General features: G+C 43.3%; 1 protein-coding gene across 2 annotated transcripts in view; it reads left to right on the top strand.

Annotated features, from left to right (window-relative positions):
* jarid2b (jumonji and AT-rich interaction domain containing 2b) overlaps nucleotides 1-21,015 on the top strand; it is a 145,274-nt gene that overhangs the window by 72,419 nt on the left and 51,840 nt on the right. For both annotated transcript variants that reach the window (XM_072675841.1, XM_072675842.1), the window contains exons 2-3: nucleotides 3,315-3,450; nucleotides 15,176-15,299. In XM_072675841.1, the coding sequence (XP_072531942.1) occupies nucleotides 3,315-3,450; nucleotides 15,176-15,299 (260 nt within the window). The remainder of the gene's footprint in view (nucleotides 1-3,314; nucleotides 3,451-15,175; nucleotides 15,300-21,015) is intronic.

A 21,015-nucleotide genomic window follows, 5' to 3' on the forward strand; every position in this document is an offset into this window, starting at 1 on the left:
TCTGCCAGATTCCCAAAAAATGGAGATGCAATGGAGATGCAAGGTTTTACATGACAACAAATGGTAGTTTTAAATGATACAGCAATGAACTCCGAGGCGACACGCATTGCCGTGTCAAGTGCTCTAGTGTTAATGAGCCTCGTCATGTCTGCACAGCCGGCGCGGGCCGCCCAGACTGCGAGTGAGCTTCTAAGGGGAGCCTTCATGTAACCGTGCTGGCGAGGACTCTCCGACCTCTGCTACTGACTTTAGTTGGAGACTCGGTTTGTGATGTCATCTCTCCTCCGCTGTGGCCACGTAGCACTTTGGCATGGCCCAACTTTGATCTGTCCCCTCTGTCTGCAGAGCTGCAGCAACTCAGCAGGGTCTCAGACATCAGCTACAGCGCTCCCAGACCGCCTCTCTGAAAGGCAGAATATAAATCTGTCTTTATATCTTTGCTCTGTTTCCACACACTGCTAAATCGCTCTCTCTCTCTCTCTCTCTCTCTGTCTCTCTCTCTGTCTCTCTCTCTGTCTGTCTCTCTGTCTCTCTGTCTCTCTCTCTCTCTGTCTCTCTCTCTCTCTCTCTCTCTCTCTCTCTCTCTCTCTGTCTGTCTGTCTGTCTGTCTGTCTGTCTGTCAATCTTTCTCCATGTCCCTCTCTCTCTTTGGGCCCACTGGAAAATGCCAAAGCCTTTGAATGATGTCTGTTAACGAGGCAGACCGGATTAAGGAGTCAATTAAGGAGCAATGCTAATGAGCTTTTGATACTCCCCTTTTCTCAGTTGTCCTTCAGGGTTCTAGATAAAAGGCTGCTGGTCATCGGTTTGGCCAGGTCAAATGGGGAAGGGCGCGATATACGCAACTCTGGGATACACAAAGTTACTAGTGTTTGTCAAGTTAGCAATAGCATGATTGCTTCTTTATTTTAATTTTTTTCTTGCTTTCTATTTTGTTCTCTTGCGCTCACTGTCATTATTTTGCTCTCGCGCTTTCTCTCTTGCACACGCTCTCTCGCTTGCTGCTTCTCTCGCTTCTTTCGTTCTCTTACACTTGCTTTCGCATTTTTTTATTGCACTCGCTTGCTTCTTTATTTGTAATTTTTCCTTGCTTTCTATTTTGTTCTCTCACGCTCGCTCTGATTCTTTTGCTCTCACACTTGCTCTCGCACTCTCGCTCTCTTGCTTGCTGCGTTATTTTTTTTTCTATTTTCTCTTGCTTTCATACTCTAACTCATTATTTCGCCTCGCGAAAGTCTTTCACATTCTTTTTTGCGCTTCTTTCGTTCTCCCGTGCTTGCTCTCATTGTTTTGTCCTCGCTCAACACTTGTGCTTTCTACCTCTCTTTCTTCCTTCTCTTTTCCTTTGGTTAGTCTGTTTGAGATGATTTGAGGTGTCATGTTTTTTTATTATTTTTTTTTTTTTTCCCTTCACCATCAGGGCCATATTACTGAGACCAGGGGCGTGCTTAGTTATGTCTTAATGCATCTGTCAGTGTTTGATTGGTCTACCTTGAGAAATCTCACTGCCTGCCTCAGGGATTTGTCCATTTGCACCAGTTCATCGGTTTAACACCAGTCTGTTGCCTTTTAATAGTAAAATCATTGCAAGGTCATTCAGTACTGTTACTGAGAATGAGAATCGTGAGAGAACTCACTCTCACGCACCCTCACACACAGGGCAGGTTTTATTGTGCTGATCGTAGGCCAGTAGTTAAGCCCGGCCCATTGAGAAGACTTTTATTGTATTGCGGCTACATTTACTGTCTGAAAGTGTTGCATCTTGAGTTTAAATAGAAAATGGCAGTAGTTTTTATTTGAAGGTTTAAAGGCGTATAAATGATGCATTAAAGGCTTTAGAGATGTGATATTTATTGCTGACTCTATAGCTGCAGGGATTCAGAACACATCTTCTCTCGGCTCAGTAGATACTACGATCACAGCCCGTGTGAAAAAACAAATAAGTGCAATTTTCTTTAAGTGTTTGATGTTGGATCAAATGGATAAAAAACTGGGATGTGTGAAGCACTGCAGTGAGGAATTCACTCCTTTCAGAATTCCTGTTCAAAAATCATCTGGAGTTTATCTATATATTACAAAATATAGATTGAAAATGTGTGTGTTTGTTTGTGTGTTTGTTTGTGTGTTTGTGTGTGTGTGTGTTTAAGAAACTTCTACAAGTAGAATTCTAATGTAAGCACACCATAAAGAAGTATAAATAGGATCAAATGTCAAAAAAGCTAGGTTAAAAAATATATATTAATAATAAAAGAAAAAAATGTGTGTATGTATGTATGTATTATATATATGTAATAAAAAGAAATATGATATAAGAAACATAAAATAAAGTTAAATTAATTAAGACCAATAGAAGTCATATAGAATTTGAACTAAAATCCAATAAAACAGTTGCCGGCTGAGTGAAGGTGGTTAGAGTCTAAGAGTTTCTGGCTCGCTGGTGTACTGGAGCTAAAAGCAGATTTTTCCAGTTCAGTTAAATCTCTTGGTGCCTGAAGGGTAATCCGATCACTGGTACAAGTCTGATTTGTTGTTTTCAATGATCTTCTGATCATCATCTCAGTCCACTGAAGCTGTTAAAGTTATGCAGAGGTTTGCATATTGTTATTTTAACACAGACCCCATCTATAAGATGGGGGGGGGGGGGGTGGGTGAGTGAACGGAAATCTGCATTTTCTTCCCTTTTTTGCAGACCTATGTGACAAACTGTGACCAGTTCAAACTGTGTTTAATGTCAAATGCAGTTTAACCAGATGTTCTTGTTGGAGCCTCCATGAAAAGCTCCCTCAGTGCCAATGTTTCTTTGGTGTTGAGATGCTTGGAAAGGAAGTGAGTGTTTAGGGATAGGAAGTGCACGTCAGCGTTCTGTTGTCTTAAAGAGGACCTGCCTCTGTGGGCCTGTGCGGATGACTAGCAGTTTAAAATAAAATAAGATGCAATGAATTATGAAATATGAAGAGATTGGAAAAGGATGTAAGAGAAGGCGCCTGTGACCCCATTACAATAACATCCTCTCATTCGCTGTCAAAGGAAGCGTGTGTGTGTGTGTGTGTGTGTGTGTGTGTGTGTGTGTGTGTGTGTGTGTGTGTGTGTGTGTGTGTGTGTGTGTGTGTGTGCGCATGCAGCCGCACACTTAAATCAGCTTTGCCTTGCTTAAATTGTTTTAATAAAACTGAAGCGTAGTCTATAATTGGTTTATTAAACATGGAATGCTATGGTCACCTCAAAGTCTCGAACCTGTTCAACACGAATGAGGCAATGGAAATGGTGCACGCTCACTGACTGCTCCCTCTATGTGTTTTTTTGCTTGTTTATAGGATGACAGTGATGGGATCCCCTGGTCGGAGGAGCGAGTGGTGCGGAAGGTTCTCTATCTGTCGCTAAAGGAGTTTAAGAGTGCGCAGAAACGGCAGCCATGTGATGACCTCAGCGATGGAGTCAAAAGCCCAAACGGTGAGTACTTTACTTCACAGTACTTTGTCTGGACGACACCAGATAGGAACACAAGAACACACCAAAGCAAGAATGACAAGAAGGTGTTCTACTGTAATAAAAAAAGTGCTTGAAGACAAGGAAGAGAGCTAGACAGCAACAGCAACACATTAAAAAGTTTGTATTGTAAAGCAACAGACAACTATATTATGATTAATTATGATTAATGTTCAGAACTGTAATGAATCAGAACTGTTCAAACTCCAGGTTAACTCCAGGTCAGTCCGATTAGTTGCTGCTGGGAATGTTAAATGTTAGCAGTCTGATCAGAGGAAAATTGCTAGGCATGTATACAGGGATCAGTCTCATTATGGGGGTAAGTGGAGGATGCTGGTGAAATAACTCTCTTGAGGCAAACGTGTGATTTATGAATGCTGCAGTAACCTCATGACCTCCATGCAAAACTAAAGAAGCCATCTTTTGATGGTGTTGTATGGCTTGGCTGAATGGCTACACCCGTTTTATTTAGAAAATTGTCTAAATTAGATTTTCCCCAAATTCCTTAAGTGTTGTTAAAAGATGAGAGGAGGGAGTCACGCTGGCTGGGAGTGGAAGTGAAAATCAGGGCTCTTAGGACTTGGGAGGTTGTCTGATGCTGTTTGTCTGACACCAGCGCCCAGAATCCCACTAGACTCCCCGTCACGCAGACCTCAGAGCCAAGCCGCGCTGTCACAAGAAGGAACTGGGAGATGGAGGGAAAAGAACAAACTTCACACACGTTTCCCTAGAGAGGCAGAGGCAGGGGGAAGCTTTCATTAAGCCTTGTGTCATCCTATGTTTTAAAAAGAGCACTACCATGTGCTCAGAGACGTCTATATCTCTTTCAATGTACGTATAATTATGATAATACACACAGATTGGCGTTATGTCCGGATGGGTAGCTCACATTTGATTTAGCCTGAGGAACTTATTTTATGTAGCTGTGAACCAGAACAAAACAGACTGAGCCAGACCTGGAGGGGGCGATAATACAGAGATGCCCTATAAATTAAAATCCAATAAATTAAATGTAATGCCTTCTCAATTGTCTTTGTTTTACAAATGCTTTAAAATCAGGCTGACCAATCAGAGCTCTGTTGTCCATGACAAATGAGCATCAAGACGGCAGCAGAACTAGGGATGCACTGATTCATCTTTTCTGTTCCAATACAGATACCGATACATAACCCGATACCGTTGTTGAATTAAAAAAAACATACCTGATCATCTGTGAGAGACTTAAAGCACCAGGATTGACGTAATTGTTACTTAAAATAAAATATAACAATTGAACACCAATATAAATGAACCCAGTTTATTGGTCGCTAAAATGAATAACTGTGCTGGACCTCGGCACAGTGTTGTCTAGGCTCAGGACTTTCGAAATTCGAAGTCTGTAAAACTAAAGAGGAGCTAGCAGCTCTTCCCTTCTCGGTTCTCCTTATATGAAAGACGAGCTGGATTACTCACTGATAGACATGCTGGTTTGATGGGGGTGGGGGGGGGGGGGGGGGGTGGGTCTTGCTGTTTGCTGTAATGTGTGTATAATGTCTGTTGGTTACTCTGATCCTGGGTTTTAAAGCCTAGAAAAGTGGCAGTGTAAGAATCAGGTTTCGTGAATGTATCGGCCCTTTGAATCAGACTAATTATCCGATACTCCATCCAGCTCATTTTGCTCATCTTATTTTGAGCAGAAAACAACTTGCTTATATGATGAGCAGCAACACACTGACTATACAAATGCTGAGGTTAAACATGTATGGCAGAGCTGAAAGGCTCACATATATATATTATTATTTTATTTTATTTTATTTTTATTTTTTTTAAATGTCGGAGCTATGGAGTTTCTAGCCTCCACAGTGGTGGTGGTCTTATTTAACGTAAATAAAATGTAGCTAAATCTACCTGGATCAACATTACAGAGCAAACGGCCCTACCTGTCCAGCCAGGAAGCCGACAGCTGGATCAGTAAGGTTATTATATGCTATTATAAGTTGCTCTTAGAAGACATATACATTAGAGCAGGCCTGTATGATGGCACTATGACACATTAATACAGATGTAAGTTCCTTCTGAGCCGTGACTCTCCCGGCAGCATGGTCGTTGCTCTGGCAGAAGTCCAGGAGGGCTGTACTCTATGAAGCGCAGCAGGACTCTAACCTTACTGTCCACTCGAGTGCGGAGTGCAGTCAGCTTTACGCAGCAGGGGAGTCACATCAGCTTAAAACAAACAGAGGAGGAGTAGAGAGAGAGAGACTGATGAAAGGCAAATGGAGTTTTCTTCCTGTAAAAGGAACAGAAAAATGGGTCATTGTATAGCCCTGGAATTGTGTGTCCGTGGTGTTATTTCTGGTGACATTTCAAAAGGTGTGAAGAGACATAGTTTTGACATGACTTGTAATAAGAACGGATTACAATAATGAATATTAAGGTTAAGCAGTTTTTATTCCCTTCTTCTATCAAATGTACCATTAAAATACCATCATTTCAATGCTTTCCTGACTTGCAGTGGAGAGAATAGCATGTCTGTCTGTCAGCTGGACAAGGCTTCTCGCGAGAACCGTGTAACGCTACGCAACCAGAGTCGTGTTTGTATGAAATTCTGTATTATTACTCTACCGCATCAGCCCACATGCTTCTTTACCTTGCCATGTTGATTTGGTGTCCCTCTGCTTGTGAAATGCATAGGGATGCAGGGAGGATGGAGCTCAAGAGTGATTTGTATTTATAGCGGTAGTGGAAAAGAGAATTACTCTCCCCATCTGTAGGGGGAGCCCAGGAGCAAAATAATGTTATAGAAACAAAATGCTGTAAACAATGGTGGCAACTGGTGCTAGCTTAGACAAACTCTATAGAAAGTGAATTGAATCTGAGTTCTGGGTAGTGGATCAGTGTCCGATATGTTTTTCTACAATATGGCTATGAGCCAAAGCAGCCCTGTTGTTGATGATGATGATGATGATGATGATGATTATGATGATGTAGCACTGTTCAGTAATCCTACCACTGTTCTTTGCTCGTGTGTTTTTTTTTTGTTGTTGTTTTGTTTTAAGGGGCGTGGCTGGTAGTAGGGTGTAGACAGTGATGGTGATGGACGGACGCTCCTGTGTGTGAGCGAGAAGTGGAGTGATCGCTATAGCAACTGTCACTCTTCATTTATTCCTCTGTCACTATGAGTGCAGCGTCCAACCTGCAATCACTGTCTGCACGCTCTCTCTCTCTCTCTCGCGCTCGCCAGTTCTTCACTGCTTCTCTCTCTCTGTCCCTCTCGTTCTCACTTTTTGTCTTTTCATGGCTCGCTCTCTCTCTCTCTATTTTCTCTCTCCTTCTATTACTCACTCGCTCTTTCTATTCTCTTTTTTTCCTCTGCTCATTTGCTCTTTTTCTATTTTGTTCCCTCTATTTCGGTATTACTCGCACTCATTCACTTTGTCTAGTTTGTTCTCTCCCTTTTTCTCTCTTGCTCTCCTCCTTGCATTTGTTCTCTCTGTATGCCTCTCTCGCTCACTTGCTCTATTTTTATTCTCTTTGCCTTTTTTCTGTTTATTTTTCTGTCCCTCACTCACACTCCTGTGTTTACTGTCTATCTGTCGCTCTCGCGCTCACTCACTACTACTACTACCCCTTCCCTTTCTATTTTCTTTTTCATGTTTGTATCCATGTCCGACTGACTGTCTGCCTTTCTTTCCCAGTCTTTCTTCCTATGTCAGTCAAAGGTTTCCATAACCTTCTCTCTCTCTTTCTCCCTCTGTCATTCTGGGAGTGCATCACTTGATCCTTTGCACTGTCTAGTGGAAGCACTGCTGTCCTCCTCTGTCCTTCCCCCTCTTATTCTCTCACTGCCTGTTGCTCTTGGTCGGGCAGGCTGGGGAGCAGCACCTGTTTGTGAAAAGGCTGATGCTTAATCTCATCAGTTCATACAAATGCTTTCTCTGATCAGCAGCCAAATGAAGAACAGGCTTCTCTTAGTCTGATTCTTGCTTTAGACATTGAAAGTTTCTTTTAGAGGATTTCTGTTAAATGCAGATTCCTGGCTTCCGGTGGCGCGCTAAAGTTGGCCTGTTCACACCAGATGAGACCAGACGAGATTACATTTTACTTTAGAGCTGGGCAATATGACATAATTTTATTGTGTTGTGATGAAATTTTATCGTGATAACATGCTTTTCTAAGCATATGGAGGATACTGTTGGTGCTTAATAAACACTGATCAGCTGCAGGTTTCGTTACCAACAGTGTAATTAGGCTGTTTTTTTTAGATGAAGAGCAGCAGATGGTTATAAGTTTATATAATAGTTTATAAGATGTTTTTAGTCTGTGAATACATGTATCGTGAAATATCGTCTATCGCAAAAAGTATTTAAATATCGTGATGATGTATTTTTACCATATTGCCTAGCCCTAGTACAAAGCACCCCAACACATACACCGTTTGTTTTACCTCCTGTGAACAATGACCTCTCATCAAAATGGTCCTGCTCTGACAGAATATGATTCTCACATTCCCATAACGTCTGCATCAGAAAATGTGATGGACCATTTTAACCACAAGGGAACAAACTCGGTAATACTTTTCTTATCTATTGGGAAATAAGCAAGTGCACCTGAAAACCTTTTTTTTTTTTTTTTTTTTTTTTTAATGGTGTTTTTTTGTGAGTGGCAGAATCCAATCCGGAATCTGATCTGTTTACACTTACCACTACATATGGACTAGATCAAGTCTCTGAATGTGGTTAGTGATCCAGTCCAGTCGTAATCCAATCACAATGCACAACTAGCTTTTTATACGGACAAGTGAAATCCGAATGTGATCCGATCACCAAAAACACACATTAATGCCAAGTGTAAACAGGCTTGGTTTTAAAGCTCAGCCATTATTAAAACTCCCAATTCAAGAATTTCTACCTGTTCAAATCAATATATACTGACGCAGAAATGAGCGCAGCCTTTTACTAGCTCTTTAATTATGAACAATGAGAGGTTCTAGACTTTTTCCTCTCTGCACCACTTCGTAGTGTTCATAAGAAGAAGAGGTAGTGGTTTGAAAGGACCACATTTGAACAGCGTTTTATATTCCACTGTGTAATTATGTCTAGTATTCCAATATAATTCCAACATAAATACCAGAAAAACAACACTAACGTCTAATAGCTCTAGACTTCTAAAGGATGATAAGAAATGAAGTGCACGCAGGGTCAGGTTTAGTCAGGCGGTGGCCGTCATTTCGGCGCTCGTTTGAGCTCGTTTGAGCTGGCAGAGCAGACAATGAGGCACTGAGAGGGGTTTCAATTTTGGAGCTTTTGTGCTCTGAACGATGTGGCACTAGTGCTCATTTTGAAAGAGCCCCAGGAAAACCAGAAACACAAAACAGGCTGTTGTTGTTGCTGCAGCGGCGTTTGGAACACAGCCCCGACGACTCCTTTTATGCTGCTGTGTTTTACAGAGTCGTTTGAAGCTGCCTGACCGTGCAGAGGAAACAGTAACATTAACATTTTTATGAACAAAAACAGCTGCCAATTTCATCCCTGGAGCCTCGTGCCTTTATGTTTGTTTGCTTATTTATTTATTAATCGCCCACCTCCGTTAACTCTGTCTGTCTGGCCTGGGTGTGTGAGAGTGAATAGGACTGTGTAATAAGTGTGTAAGTGCAGCGTACTCCATTAGCGGCGTTGTAATTCAGCGTTGATGACTGCGGACGTGTGCTTTGTGAGGATAATTAAGGTCTGAACGGCTGCTCTCGCTGCGCTGGACGTGCCGGTCTCCACATTTGTGCCCTTGTTGCGGCCCAGATATTACTGGCCCATCGCTAATGGGGACCACCACACGACCCTCGTAACCTTATCTGTCCAGGGGGGCTGGTGCGTGTGTGCGGTGAGTCAGTGGCCTTGGTCAAACACACACAAATTTGAATAGAGGCCTTTAAGGAAGGGCTTGGGTGATGCTACTTGCTCTTGTGTTCTCCAGCATAGAGGGTGCTCAGGAGTTTGTGGTGGTCTTAGGGCGCTGGAACACCACAGTGAGGAGGAAGAACTTGCACTGACTAAAGCTGACTATTGCGTTCCTGGAAAAATGATAAAGCTTTATAATAACAGGCCCTAATAAACAGCAACTAAACAAAGTAGCAAGATATTAAATAACTTATTAAATTATTTCAATATTATTTATGAATAAATATCATTAGTCATTTTGTTTGCATTTTATAAGTAATTAATTTTCTTCCAAATATAGATATTAAATAGAGCAACTGTTAACAAACAGTTAACTATTGCAGAACTTGAGTGATTATGCAAACTAGTAAATGCAAACTGTTGAATTTCACAAAGCAATTTTGCTATTCTGTTCCAGATGGTTGCAACGCTGTTACCAAGCAGTTGTTGTAGTGTCCAATTGCATGCTATTACTAAGCAGTTGCTATGGTTTTCCAGGTGGTTGTTACTTGGCTGTCCCACGTAGTTGCAAGGGCTGTTGCTAGTGTGCCCAGTACATGAAAACACAAGGTGTTTTTATAATGCAGTTATTATGATTGATGTGTCATCAAAATATGCATTCAAAAGTGATCAGCATGTGCTGTATCAGAAGCGAACTATTCTGTTAAGCTGTAGAACTGTATCATCCAGGTAAATAATATATTGTTTAAATGTTTCACAAGCTTGAAATGTCAGTGTTTGTTCGACCTAGTGAGTGAAAGTGAAGGTAAGCCACTGTTAGCTTGGCAGGTGGATAAAAAGGCCACTTATCCTCTCAAGAGTATCGTTTGCTGGCTTTGCTCTCTTGGATTTTTCTCCTCCTGCGGCCATAAACGTCTCTCTCACGGCTGAGCGCCAGTGAAATCTGTTAGAAAGGCCACAGAACTTGCACTATATGTCCAAATGTTTGTGGACACCCCTTGTAATGAATACATTCAGCTACTTTAAGTCGCACCCATTTCTGACACGGATGCACGCACACATACACAGCTTGTCTAGTTTCTGTAGAGAAGTATTGCCAGTAGAATAGGACTCTCTGGAGCAGATAAACATGGACCTATTGACACCATACCTAATGCCAGGCGTGGGCTAGAGGGGTATAAAGGCCCACAGCATGATTGTGCTCCATCCAATGCTTTTGGAATGAGTTGGGAAGTCCAAAATCTAGTCAAAAGCCTTCACAGTAGAGAGTCACTCCAACAAAAGCAGGATAAACACCCTTCATTTTGGAAGAAACAATGAATTAGCAGTTGTCCCAATACTTTTCAGTACTATAACAAATTGAAAGCAATGAACACTTCAAGTACTCTGTCGTGGAGTTGCACCTCGTCTGTTTTTTAAAAGTTGTGTGGTGTATCCAAGGCTTTATCCATATAACAGCTGTCTCTCAAACAGCCCCTCATGCAGGAGCAGTGTATGTAAATGATGCTGTTTATGCCTACCCTGTCTTGCTACAGCCTGCCCTCTCTTGCCCCGGCCTGCCCCGGCCTGCCCCCATCCTCCTTTGCCATGCCCTGGCCTGCTTTGGCCTGCCCTGGCCTCCTTTGCCCTGCCCTGGCCTTTCTCTGGCCTGACACTGTGTGTCTCTCTCTCTCTGTGTGCCTGTCTCTCTCTCTCTCTCTCTGTGTGCCTGTCTCTCTCTCTCTCTCTCTGTGTGCCTGTCTCTCTCTCTGTGTGCCTGTCTCTCTCTCTCTCTGTGTGCCTGTCTCTCTCTCTCTCTGTGTGCCTGTCTCTCTCTCTCTCTCTCTCTCTCTCTCTCTCTCTCTCTCTCTGTGTGTGTGTGTCTCTCTCTCTCTCTCTCTCTCTCTCTCTCTCTCTCTCTGTGTGTGTGTGTGTGTGTGTGTGTGTGTGTGTGTGTGTGTGTGTGTGTGTGTGTGTGTGTGTGTGTGTGTGTGTCTGTCGGTCGCTCTTACTCACTCGCTTATATTTTTAGGAGCTGTTTTGATTTTAATGGTTCAGCTTTGCTGCGTCTTGAACTGAAAGGTTTTGTCCCTGGAGAGCTCTTCTCTGTGTGCATTGTGTTTTTGAAGCCCAGCCGTGGTGGTCTGTAGAAAAACCCCATCGTTTTATAGCTTTTCATGTATGATTTGGAGCAAGGTTTAATGCAAGCCCAGTCTTCCTCTTGTTGTCTTTGAGTTCTTTAAAAGGCTGGCTGATTATTTGAAAGAAACTTTGAGATGTGTGGGTTGACTGGAGAGATACTGGATGATTTCTCATAGTCACTGCTGAGTCGGAATGCAGTATCTTTATAAAAAAAAATTTAAAAAACAGAAAAAAAAACACTTGTGTTGACAGAGTGTTTAGTTTTGCAGCTCTGAACACAAAGTAATGATGCTTTTTCTTTCCTGCTAAAAATCTGTGTAGCAGCTTTCTGGCATGTGATAAAGTCACATTTGGTTTTAATGGTTTTGCTTGGGTCAATAGAAGTTCAAGAGTATGGACAATACCGCATTTTGTGTACATCGCCAGTTTAAAACAGTCATAGCATAAATAGCAGGCCTCTATCTAATCTACATGATCAATGATCAATAGAATTTGAAGAACATTGACAGACCCCCCCCCCCCCCCACACACACACACACACACACACACCATTCTCCTTTGAAGTTGTGTGTGTTACATTCTGTTACCTGGAGAAGCTAAATGTGTAGATGACCTGATTTTCTGACTAAAAGTTAGAGATTCTTTTTTTTTTATTTTATTTTTTTTATATTTTTAGCAAAATTCTCTCATATTTTATAAACAAAAGTACTTAGTTACACCCTCTCTGGAAAGCATCACAGCCTGTACATGCTTTTGTTGCAGCTAAGAGTCACTGCAAAATGCTTATACGTCTGTGAGGTTCTTTTACACACTTTAGCGATGAGGTCAGCTGTTCACACATGCTAAAATTCTGATCAGGGCTTATCTATATAGATAAGTATGTATGTGTGTATGTGTGTGTGTGTGTGTGTATATATATATATATATATATATATATTGGTATGTTACTATTTTTAGTAGGTGTGTGTGTGTGTGTGTACATGAAATGTGTGTGCGTGTTACTCCTCCATAGATGATTTACGCTCTTCAGTTGAACGTTATACCAGAAGCTATTACAAGAGAGACCACAATGATACTCGCTGACAGCCTTTAGCTCTCATGCATGTGTGTGTGCATCAGTCTCAGGAGGCCAAACCTACCGCAGTGTGGCAGGGTGCGTGTGAAGGCTCACGATGACACACTGTGGTTTCTTCCCAAACAGCTGGCTGTCTGGGCTTGCTTCCTTTTCATCTCCCTCCTTCTTTCTTCTGTACAAACAGGTTCTTCATCAAACCTGCCACTGATACCAACTAAAGCTACCGTTGGCTTCATGTGTTTTTTTGTTTTTTGTTTTTTTGGTTTTCTTCCTTGCTTTTCCCTGCCTCCCTTATCTTTCACCTGATGTTTGTTGTCTAGAAGTTTTCCTGTCCTCAACACTCCTAAAAACCGCAGTGACAACAGTAATACAAAAGCTGCAGCTGTGTTTTTTCTTTCCTTTAAACGTCTGCACTGAAGATGTGCGTGTTGTAAATACACTGTAAACCACAGTACATATCAGATTGTGAATGCTGAGTGTGGTTTATATGGTTCCTGGATTGGATGTATGGTTCTAGGCCTTATATAGAGAACCATAGGAATTATTAGTTAATAGTTAACTAGTAATTAGTAACTGTAACTCCTAGTTCTCTTAAAGAATGCTTTAGTCACCTGTTTTAAAAAGAAGCTCCAAAATCAAAGGTTTCTAAATAGTTTTTAGGACAGAAACCGATCAAACGTTTACATTATGTAGAGGGTCTTTTTCCATTATAACAATTATTGAAGGAACCATCTTTTAAAGGTTCTTTGGAAAAACAAAAGTGGTTCTTCTATGGCGTTCTTAAGGATTTCTGACTTGGAAATTGATGTGTTCTTTAAACTTTAAAAATGTTCTTTCACAAAAGGGGTTCCTTAAGTAATTGTTCAGTTAAAAAGCTCTTTTAGAGGATACTCTTAAAATAAATCATTTCTAAATGGCTTAATTAACATTTATGTGGAGATTCTTTAAAGAAAATCTGGAGAACCAAAAGAATGTTTTTCTTTAGGGAAGCTAAAACGGTTGCTGTATTGCATCACTTTAAAGACTATTTTTTATTTATTTATTTTTAGTTTATTGGGACATGTTCATATTAATCGTGCATACGAGTGTATTGTGGGTTTGGCGTTGTTCAGGTCGGAGTTATCACTCAGTAGCTTTGCCTGGAGGCACTGGGAGACCTGGTGATTTACCATCTGTTAATATAAACACCAGTGCCAGGTATGCTAAACCCTACAGCCTGAGGAGAGGCCGGGCGAGAACAAAGACTCGGGCCTGTTTGATGACTTGGCATCTATTTATGTCTTAATTCCCATAAACTGCAGCTCGGTTTGTGTTGTTTCAACACTCAATACCGTCTCGACTGGTTGATTTTATGATCTCCTCTCTGCGACTCTGCTGTTCTCCGGGACGTCTTTCACAAACTTCTTTGTCTTCCTGACTTTGATGCGTCTTCAGCGTGGCCTGAATTGGTTTGCTGAAATGCTTGGGCTGGTGCTCGGCTGTCTCTGCGGAAGACGGAGCTGTTCTTTGGATGAGAGGCTTTTAATCTTGGCTCTGTCACTGTAATGTTTACTCGTGTTCATTGGGGAGCTTTTGTCTGTCACTGCTGACTGTGCTGCGTGAGCTCAGTGTGAGGACGCTTTTCTGCACCGCCTGCTTCGCTAAACATCCTTCAGTGACTCTGCCGCTCTCCTTCCTTTCTTTACCGCTCTTTAAAGATCATCTGATGCTGCTCTCGCCTTCAAACGGCTGACTTTTGTTGTTTGTAAATCGAGCAAAACTGTCTCGCCTTTGAACGTTTGACCCCACGTGATCACATGATCAGTGTGATCAGAGCAGTTGTGCGTGCATGCAGGCTCGTATTTCGCATATCTTGATGGAGAGGATTGTACAACCATGTTTGTTTGTGTTTTTGTAGGCATTTATTTGTTTGGCCCGATTCAGAGGAACGGTATTCTAGGACATTCAGCACATATAGGGCCCTTTAGAGCTTCTAGCTAAAGCTGAACATGTTTATTGACATTGATTTTCTAAGTGAAAGTATGCCACTTAAAATTTGCCCGGTGTTCACAGATTTGTGTAAGCTTCAAGCTTTCATTGCTCTATTATGTTGTATGTAAGGGCATTTTCCAGTTGCCATTAGCCATAACTCCGCATTGTAACTAAGTTAGGGGTCGATGAGGATGAGGGGAGATAAGTATGCTTTTAAGTGTACTTGCTGTATGCCAACATGAATGCATTCTCACCCATTATTTTTCAATTTTTCTTTATATAAAGCTTAATAACTATGGTTGTTCGTTCCCGCACTATCATGGTATGCATGGTTCAGTGCATGCAGTCAGACGGAAAATACGTAATGCGGAGCCAAATTTCACAAGCACAAGTTCCACCCAGAAACGTTAAGCTGTAAGCCATTACCTAGTTAGCGACATGCCATCATTCTAAGCTTAGCTCAGGCTGGTTGGCACATGGCTAGGGGCAGTGCAAATGGCACAAAGGAGCTGGAAGACCTGGGGGGGTGGTGGGGGGATCAGGGTAGTGTAAACCAACCCATGGCTTGGTGGTAGGTAGTGGTTCAGTATGATGTATGTGATGCAGTTATGGCATGTTAATAATAACTGTGGCCTTTTCTCTGTTTCTGCAGGCTCCCTGTCGGGTGTCCAGCTCAACGGCTCTGGGTCTAAAGGGGGACACAAAGAGGACGGCTCTCGTTCACAAAGCAACGATGGAGGGAGTGAGTACTGGGAGGACGGTGCAGCCAAGAAAAGGTGAGTGTGGGGCCTTACATAACTCAAACCAGTACACTGCTAAGGCAGGGTTCATCAATTAGATCTGCAACAGACCAATGTGGCTGCAGGCTTCCGTTGCTTCGGGCCACAAGGTGTGACGTTCAGGTGAGGTGTTGGGATTGTTTGTAGAAGAAAGAGGAATGTAGTGAAGTGTTTCATGAGCGTCATGGAGTTGTTTTTTTATGCTGACTCGGCGCATTTACAGCCAGTAATGGGAGTTAAACGGCGAAAGCAATGCCAAGGTTGCGAGTGCCAGGCCTTTCCGAGTCTGAGGCAGAAAACCCTTCCATAATTTGCTCCAGTCAGGGTGGATTGGCTCTCGCGGTCGTGAATACATTTGGAGCGACGCGTGGGGCTTATTAGCGCGATAATGATATACGACCAGTTCAACAATACAGTGTAAATAGCAGTTTCATTTAGTACGAGTGGAGCCCTTTAATGCGCTTTAATTGTTGGAAATGAATTTCCATTTCTTGTCATTTTTAATTAGCCTCTTCGAGGCATGCTTAATATTTTTTTGAATTAATAATTAACGCGGAAGGCAGATTAATGTGTGCATGTACAGTATGTAATTAACGGTCTGACAGGTTCTGTAATTTCTTGTGGTTATTTTTTTGGAGCTGGAGTGCATGTAAAGGAGGAAAAAAGGCCTTGCCCCGTTTGAGTAGTTGTTGTTGTGGTGGTGGTTTTATTTTTTCCTTCACCCCTTTCAGTTTTCACTTCACTTTACCTTGAGGCAAGTAAATAAATTCCGGAAAAGGGTACGAATAACAATGCATCCCGCAGCTCAAAAAAGGACAGTGTCTGCGAGGCTAGCCGTCGCGTACGAGTTATGCTCTTTCCACCGTTCTCAGTGGAGCCCCCTTTTTCATCAATTGATCCAGTTTCATTTGGAGCTTAGCTCTGCATGGTTTCAGTGATTTGTGTGGTATGTGCTAGAAAAGTGGGATAATGATGCTGAATGCTTAAACAGCCCAGAGACAAATCCACCACATGTGAGCACTTAGGAATGCTCTGAAATTACACACTGGGTCATAAAGCTGGAATAGAAAGTTATTAGAGGTGTATGAGTATGTTTAGGGGAGGAATGGGTGGGTGGAGGAGGGGGGGGAGGCAGTTGCAGCTGGCTATCCTTCTGATGCACCCTTATAAAAAAAAAAAAGTATTCACTGAGCCTAAGAAGCTGACTTGCCCGATTGTCTCTGAAGCATTCGAGTGTGTGTGAGAGGACGCATCTGTCCTGGCAGGAGTATCAGTTTGGCAAAGGGCAAAATAAATAACCAGGGAAGGTCAGTTCTTTATCTTCACCCAGCGAACAGCTGGAGATGTACAGAGATCAGGGAAACCGGCTAGCCTACAGGAATTAGCATTGACTTGCCACTAAAGTTGCAAAGCCATCAAAGGACATCAGGTGTTCAATGTTCTGCTTCACCCTCTTGTTAGTAATGAATTAGCATTAAATAAAAGAACAGCACAATGCGATTAGCATGTTAGCGATGTAGCTAACCTTAGCCAAAGGCTGCTAGCCTCGAGGCGCATCTACAGTTGTAAAACCGTTTTGGCGCTACTGTTTGCATCGCAAACAGCCTTTGGCTACTAAACACGAGTGTTTACTCAGCTGTTGAAAGTGGTTCGTCTAAATGATAAATGATGATGGATGCCATATGTGTGATGGTTAAGAAGTTGATTGCTCAGCATAGAGGCTCACAGAGCAGAGAGATAGAGCACCCTTTCACTTGTAGTACGAGTACTACTTTACTACTAAACTTAGGTCTGGATTCACATTACTTCTTCACCACACTGTACCACACTACCAGGTGGGATTAGTGTCAGAACTCTTCAAACTCTCTGTGTTCTGGGGTGCTTGTCAAAACTAAAATTTTGAATCTTAAAACGAAATTGTTAAGCTTTGCTAGCTGTGCTTTGTAAAATGATTAAACCGTCTCAGTGCAGGCTAGAAAAAGTAAGTGAACCTTTCAATTTAATTACCTGTGTACCCCCCCCCCCCCCCCCCCCCCCCCTTTAGCAGCAGTCACCTCCACTTGATTTACTTGTGTGCTTTGGGTCATTGTCGTTCCATTTACCCAGCGTCTCTTCAGGCCTGCTTGAGGTAGCAGAGCACTGGCCTTACGTTTTCCTGTATAATGTTTTCATACACCTTTTGAATTTATCATTCCCTTACACAAGGCATCTAGGCCCTGAGGCAGCCATGATGCCATCTTCCCCATGCTTTACAGATGGAATAAGGTTTAGGTTTTTGGTTTGCAATCTTCAGACGTAGCCTTATGCACTTATGTCTCATCTGTCCATAGATCTTTCCCCTAGAAGTATTGTGGGTGGTCTTGGCCGAATTTCAGACACAGTGTTTAAGGTTAAAGGCTTCTTTAGGTTATACCTTACTGCTATGCTGAAGTCCACTCTTCTTGCTTGGCCTTTTACTCATTTAATTGTCAAAAGTAGCTTGATGATTAGCATAGTCAATAAAGACAGAGCTGCTTGTGTGTAATACGTCCATGCTCGTTCACATTTCACTGGTCTTGTGGAATGTATCCTGGCTTAGCATACAGTTTGTGTTTGTGCAGTGAAGGAGTGACATGTTTAGGGCAGCTCTGAAAAGCAGCATCCTATACAGGAGGCCTTCATCCGTCAACGCTCCGGCACAGAACGACCACTGTGGTCTTGAGCTGCTCGCCGCATATATAATTTGAACACACACCATGCATTTATATGGCCTTAAAGTCGTGCGTGTATCCTTTGAGTCGTACCTCATAAATACGAAGCCTGTGCACTGCACTGGTATGAATCCACCTTATGGAAAAGTGGCTGCCTCTTCCAGGTCTGTTTCCCTCACCACTCATCAATCCATCTCTCTTTTTGCCCACCCCCCTGTGCTCTGTCTCGCTATGAGGAGAGCAGAGCTTCCTCTGAAAACTGCACGTTTGTGTTCATCTTAAGCTGCTGTAATATAAAGGGCGCGCATCTTGCTTTTGTCTTGTTCTTAGAGTTCCACTTATGGTATTTATTTGGGTTCATAAATATGCTCAGTTATTTTTAATTTTTATATTTTTTTGATTTTCCAAGATGTGTAAATGTAAAGGATTTCTTGTCTGATTGGCTGCTCTGTATTATATCTCATTCAGAAAGCAGTCCAGGCTGAAATACTCCCTAATCCTACCTCCAACCTCAAAGGGAATGGACAGGGCTTAACAGCTGTCCATCGCGTGTTGTTTTTATGGTGACATCATACTAGCAATGATTGAAGTAAAATTGATGAGTTTATTTTTCATGTATAGGCCATTAGACTGGGCAGCGGAAAGCATTTTTCATCACATGTGGGCTTTAACTCTGCGGCCCACAGCCGTTTTATTTGTTGTAAAGCTGACTTGCTGTGCCATGCCAGACTTGCTGTGGCATATCGGGTATTTAAAGATTCCAGCTGTTTCTGAGGACAAGAGCTCTCCCTTTGATCTGGGTTTGTGTACACTCCTACACCCTGGCCATGGGCTTTATCTCAGGGAAAGCCCACAGACAAAGAGAATTAGCCTTATGAAAAACCCATTCATACTCTTTATAATGACCCCCCCCCCTTCCTCTCTCAATACACACACACACACACACATACACATGCAGCAGACACAGTTTGTGTAGGCCCACTGAAGTGGCAGTTCTCTGAAGAGGCCTGAATGCTGAATCAATCTCGGCTCCGGCTGCTGCATGGGAACAAAACGACTAACAGCACAGACGCTGCATCAAAGGCGGCGCTGGCCAAAGCCCACACAAACCCGGCAGCAGCTCCAGCGCCGCAGCGGCCAGGCCGCAGCAGATGTCCAGGACGGCCCCCTCCCGACAAAGCCATTCACTATTCACCCCCAGACATAGAAAACCCTGTTTGACTGCGTGTGGGTGTACTTGTGTATTTCATACAGCATGCGCTTACTTGTGTGTGTGTGTGTGTGTGTGTGTGTGTGTGTGTGTGTGTGTGTGTGTGTGTGTGTGTGTGTGTGTGTGTGTGTGTGTGTGTGGGCGGGGATCAGCGTGCAGCACCTGCCTCCGGTCTACCTGTCATTTAATACCCCACTACAATCTTTAATCAGAGCTCTGCCCTCTAGACACCATCATTAAACCAGCTCCGCACCAGCAGACTGAGACAGACAAACAGACAGACAGTCAGGGGCAAGGAGAGAGAGGAGGAGAGAGGACGGCACAGAGACAGAGAGGGTGGAGACACAGGGACACAGACGAGGATGGAGAGAAAGGCAGAGCTAGAGAGAGAGAAAGAGAGATTGCTAACAAAGCTAAGAAAGGGGTGAGCGAGCAAGGATGACGAAAAGAGCAGAGAGAGGTAGGGAAAGAAAGGAGAGAGACAGAGATGGGCCGAGAAAGGCAGAGAGGAAGAGACACAAAGCTAGAGTGGGGGGGGGGCGTGAGCAAAAGAGAGAGGGAGAGAAATGTCCTGAGCAAGGATTTAAATAAGCACAAAGAAGGCATGTCAACAGCAGCACTCTGTTCACTCTGGAGTGCCTTCCTCTGCCTTTCATTAGCGTTAGCCCTCCAGTCAGAGTGGCAGCTCCTGCAGCCTGTTCAGCCTTAATGAGAAACCTGCTCACCTGATGCTGAGTACTTGCCTGGTTTTACTCTGTCTTCTGCATCTTTTTGTGTGCGAGTGAATAGTGAGGGATTTTTTTTTTTTTAAACAAATCTTTTTTTGACCTGTTTAAAACCTTGTATGTCATTCAGTAGGCCCGTTTCCCACTAATGTTGCAGTGGATGTAGAGGTGAACTCAGGCCTTTTTAATCAAAAAGTTCGTTCGTTTTTAAAGAATTTCAGCTGTGGTGCCTTCAAGCTGTATCATCACGTGCCATCTCAGTAGACACCCACATTTAGAACATAAAGATTCACACAGAAGCTTTTCTTGCCTACATTTTATATTTTATTATTTTACTTTACTTTCAGGGCCTCCCCTTCCCTCCCCTCCCTGAGCCAGTTAATGTCTAATGCCGGCGTGTATGTACGTGCATGCTGCAACTCCTCTTGGCCCTGGCGTCCCGTGCCCATGAAAGACCGCACCCGGGAGGCCGATTGAGGAGGTGCCAGAGTCTCTCCCACCTGGCCTCTGAAACAGGAGAGGGAAAAGAGAGGGATGAAGGGGAGGGAGGAGACCCAGATGCAGGCCCAGGTGCTGGGGGCGGCCAGGTTGGAGGGGAGGCGGCTGGGAGCGGTGCTCTGTTTGCGTTCCCAGGCCTGCGAGAGGCCGAGAGAAACTCGCGTGCTGCCAAATGCCGAAGTGACATCTAGCCACCCCTCGTTTACAATTGCCGGTCACCAGGCACGCGGGGGCCCCCATCAAGACTGGCAGGAGCTTGGGCCCGCACTGAGGGCTTCTTTGTTTGTTTTGTGCTTGCTAGTTTGTTTGCTTGCTTGAAATCCCCCTCTCACAGTGGAGATCATTGGAGTGTTTGTTCGCATGCGCTGTGTAGTCGGTGCCAAAACGCTCTCTTGTGCTTCGCCAGTTCCAACCGTCTCTTCCGTCTGCGTCCCTCGCTCCCGAATCCGCAGTCACTTTGTTGTTCGTTCTCGACGTGCCCGTTCTGCGCCAGCCGCGCAGCGATCACCTGTTCATATGGCTGTATAATGGCTCTATTGATTTAGCCGTAAATCCCTTTGGCGTTTGGAATGCTACGTAGCGAACGGCGC

Source organism: Salminus brasiliensis, chromosome 3, assembly GCF_030463535.1.
Source record: "Salminus brasiliensis chromosome 3, fSalBra1.hap2, whole genome shotgun sequence".
Lineage (NCBI taxonomy): Eukaryota > Metazoa > Chordata > Actinopteri > Characiformes > Bryconidae > Salminus > Salminus brasiliensis.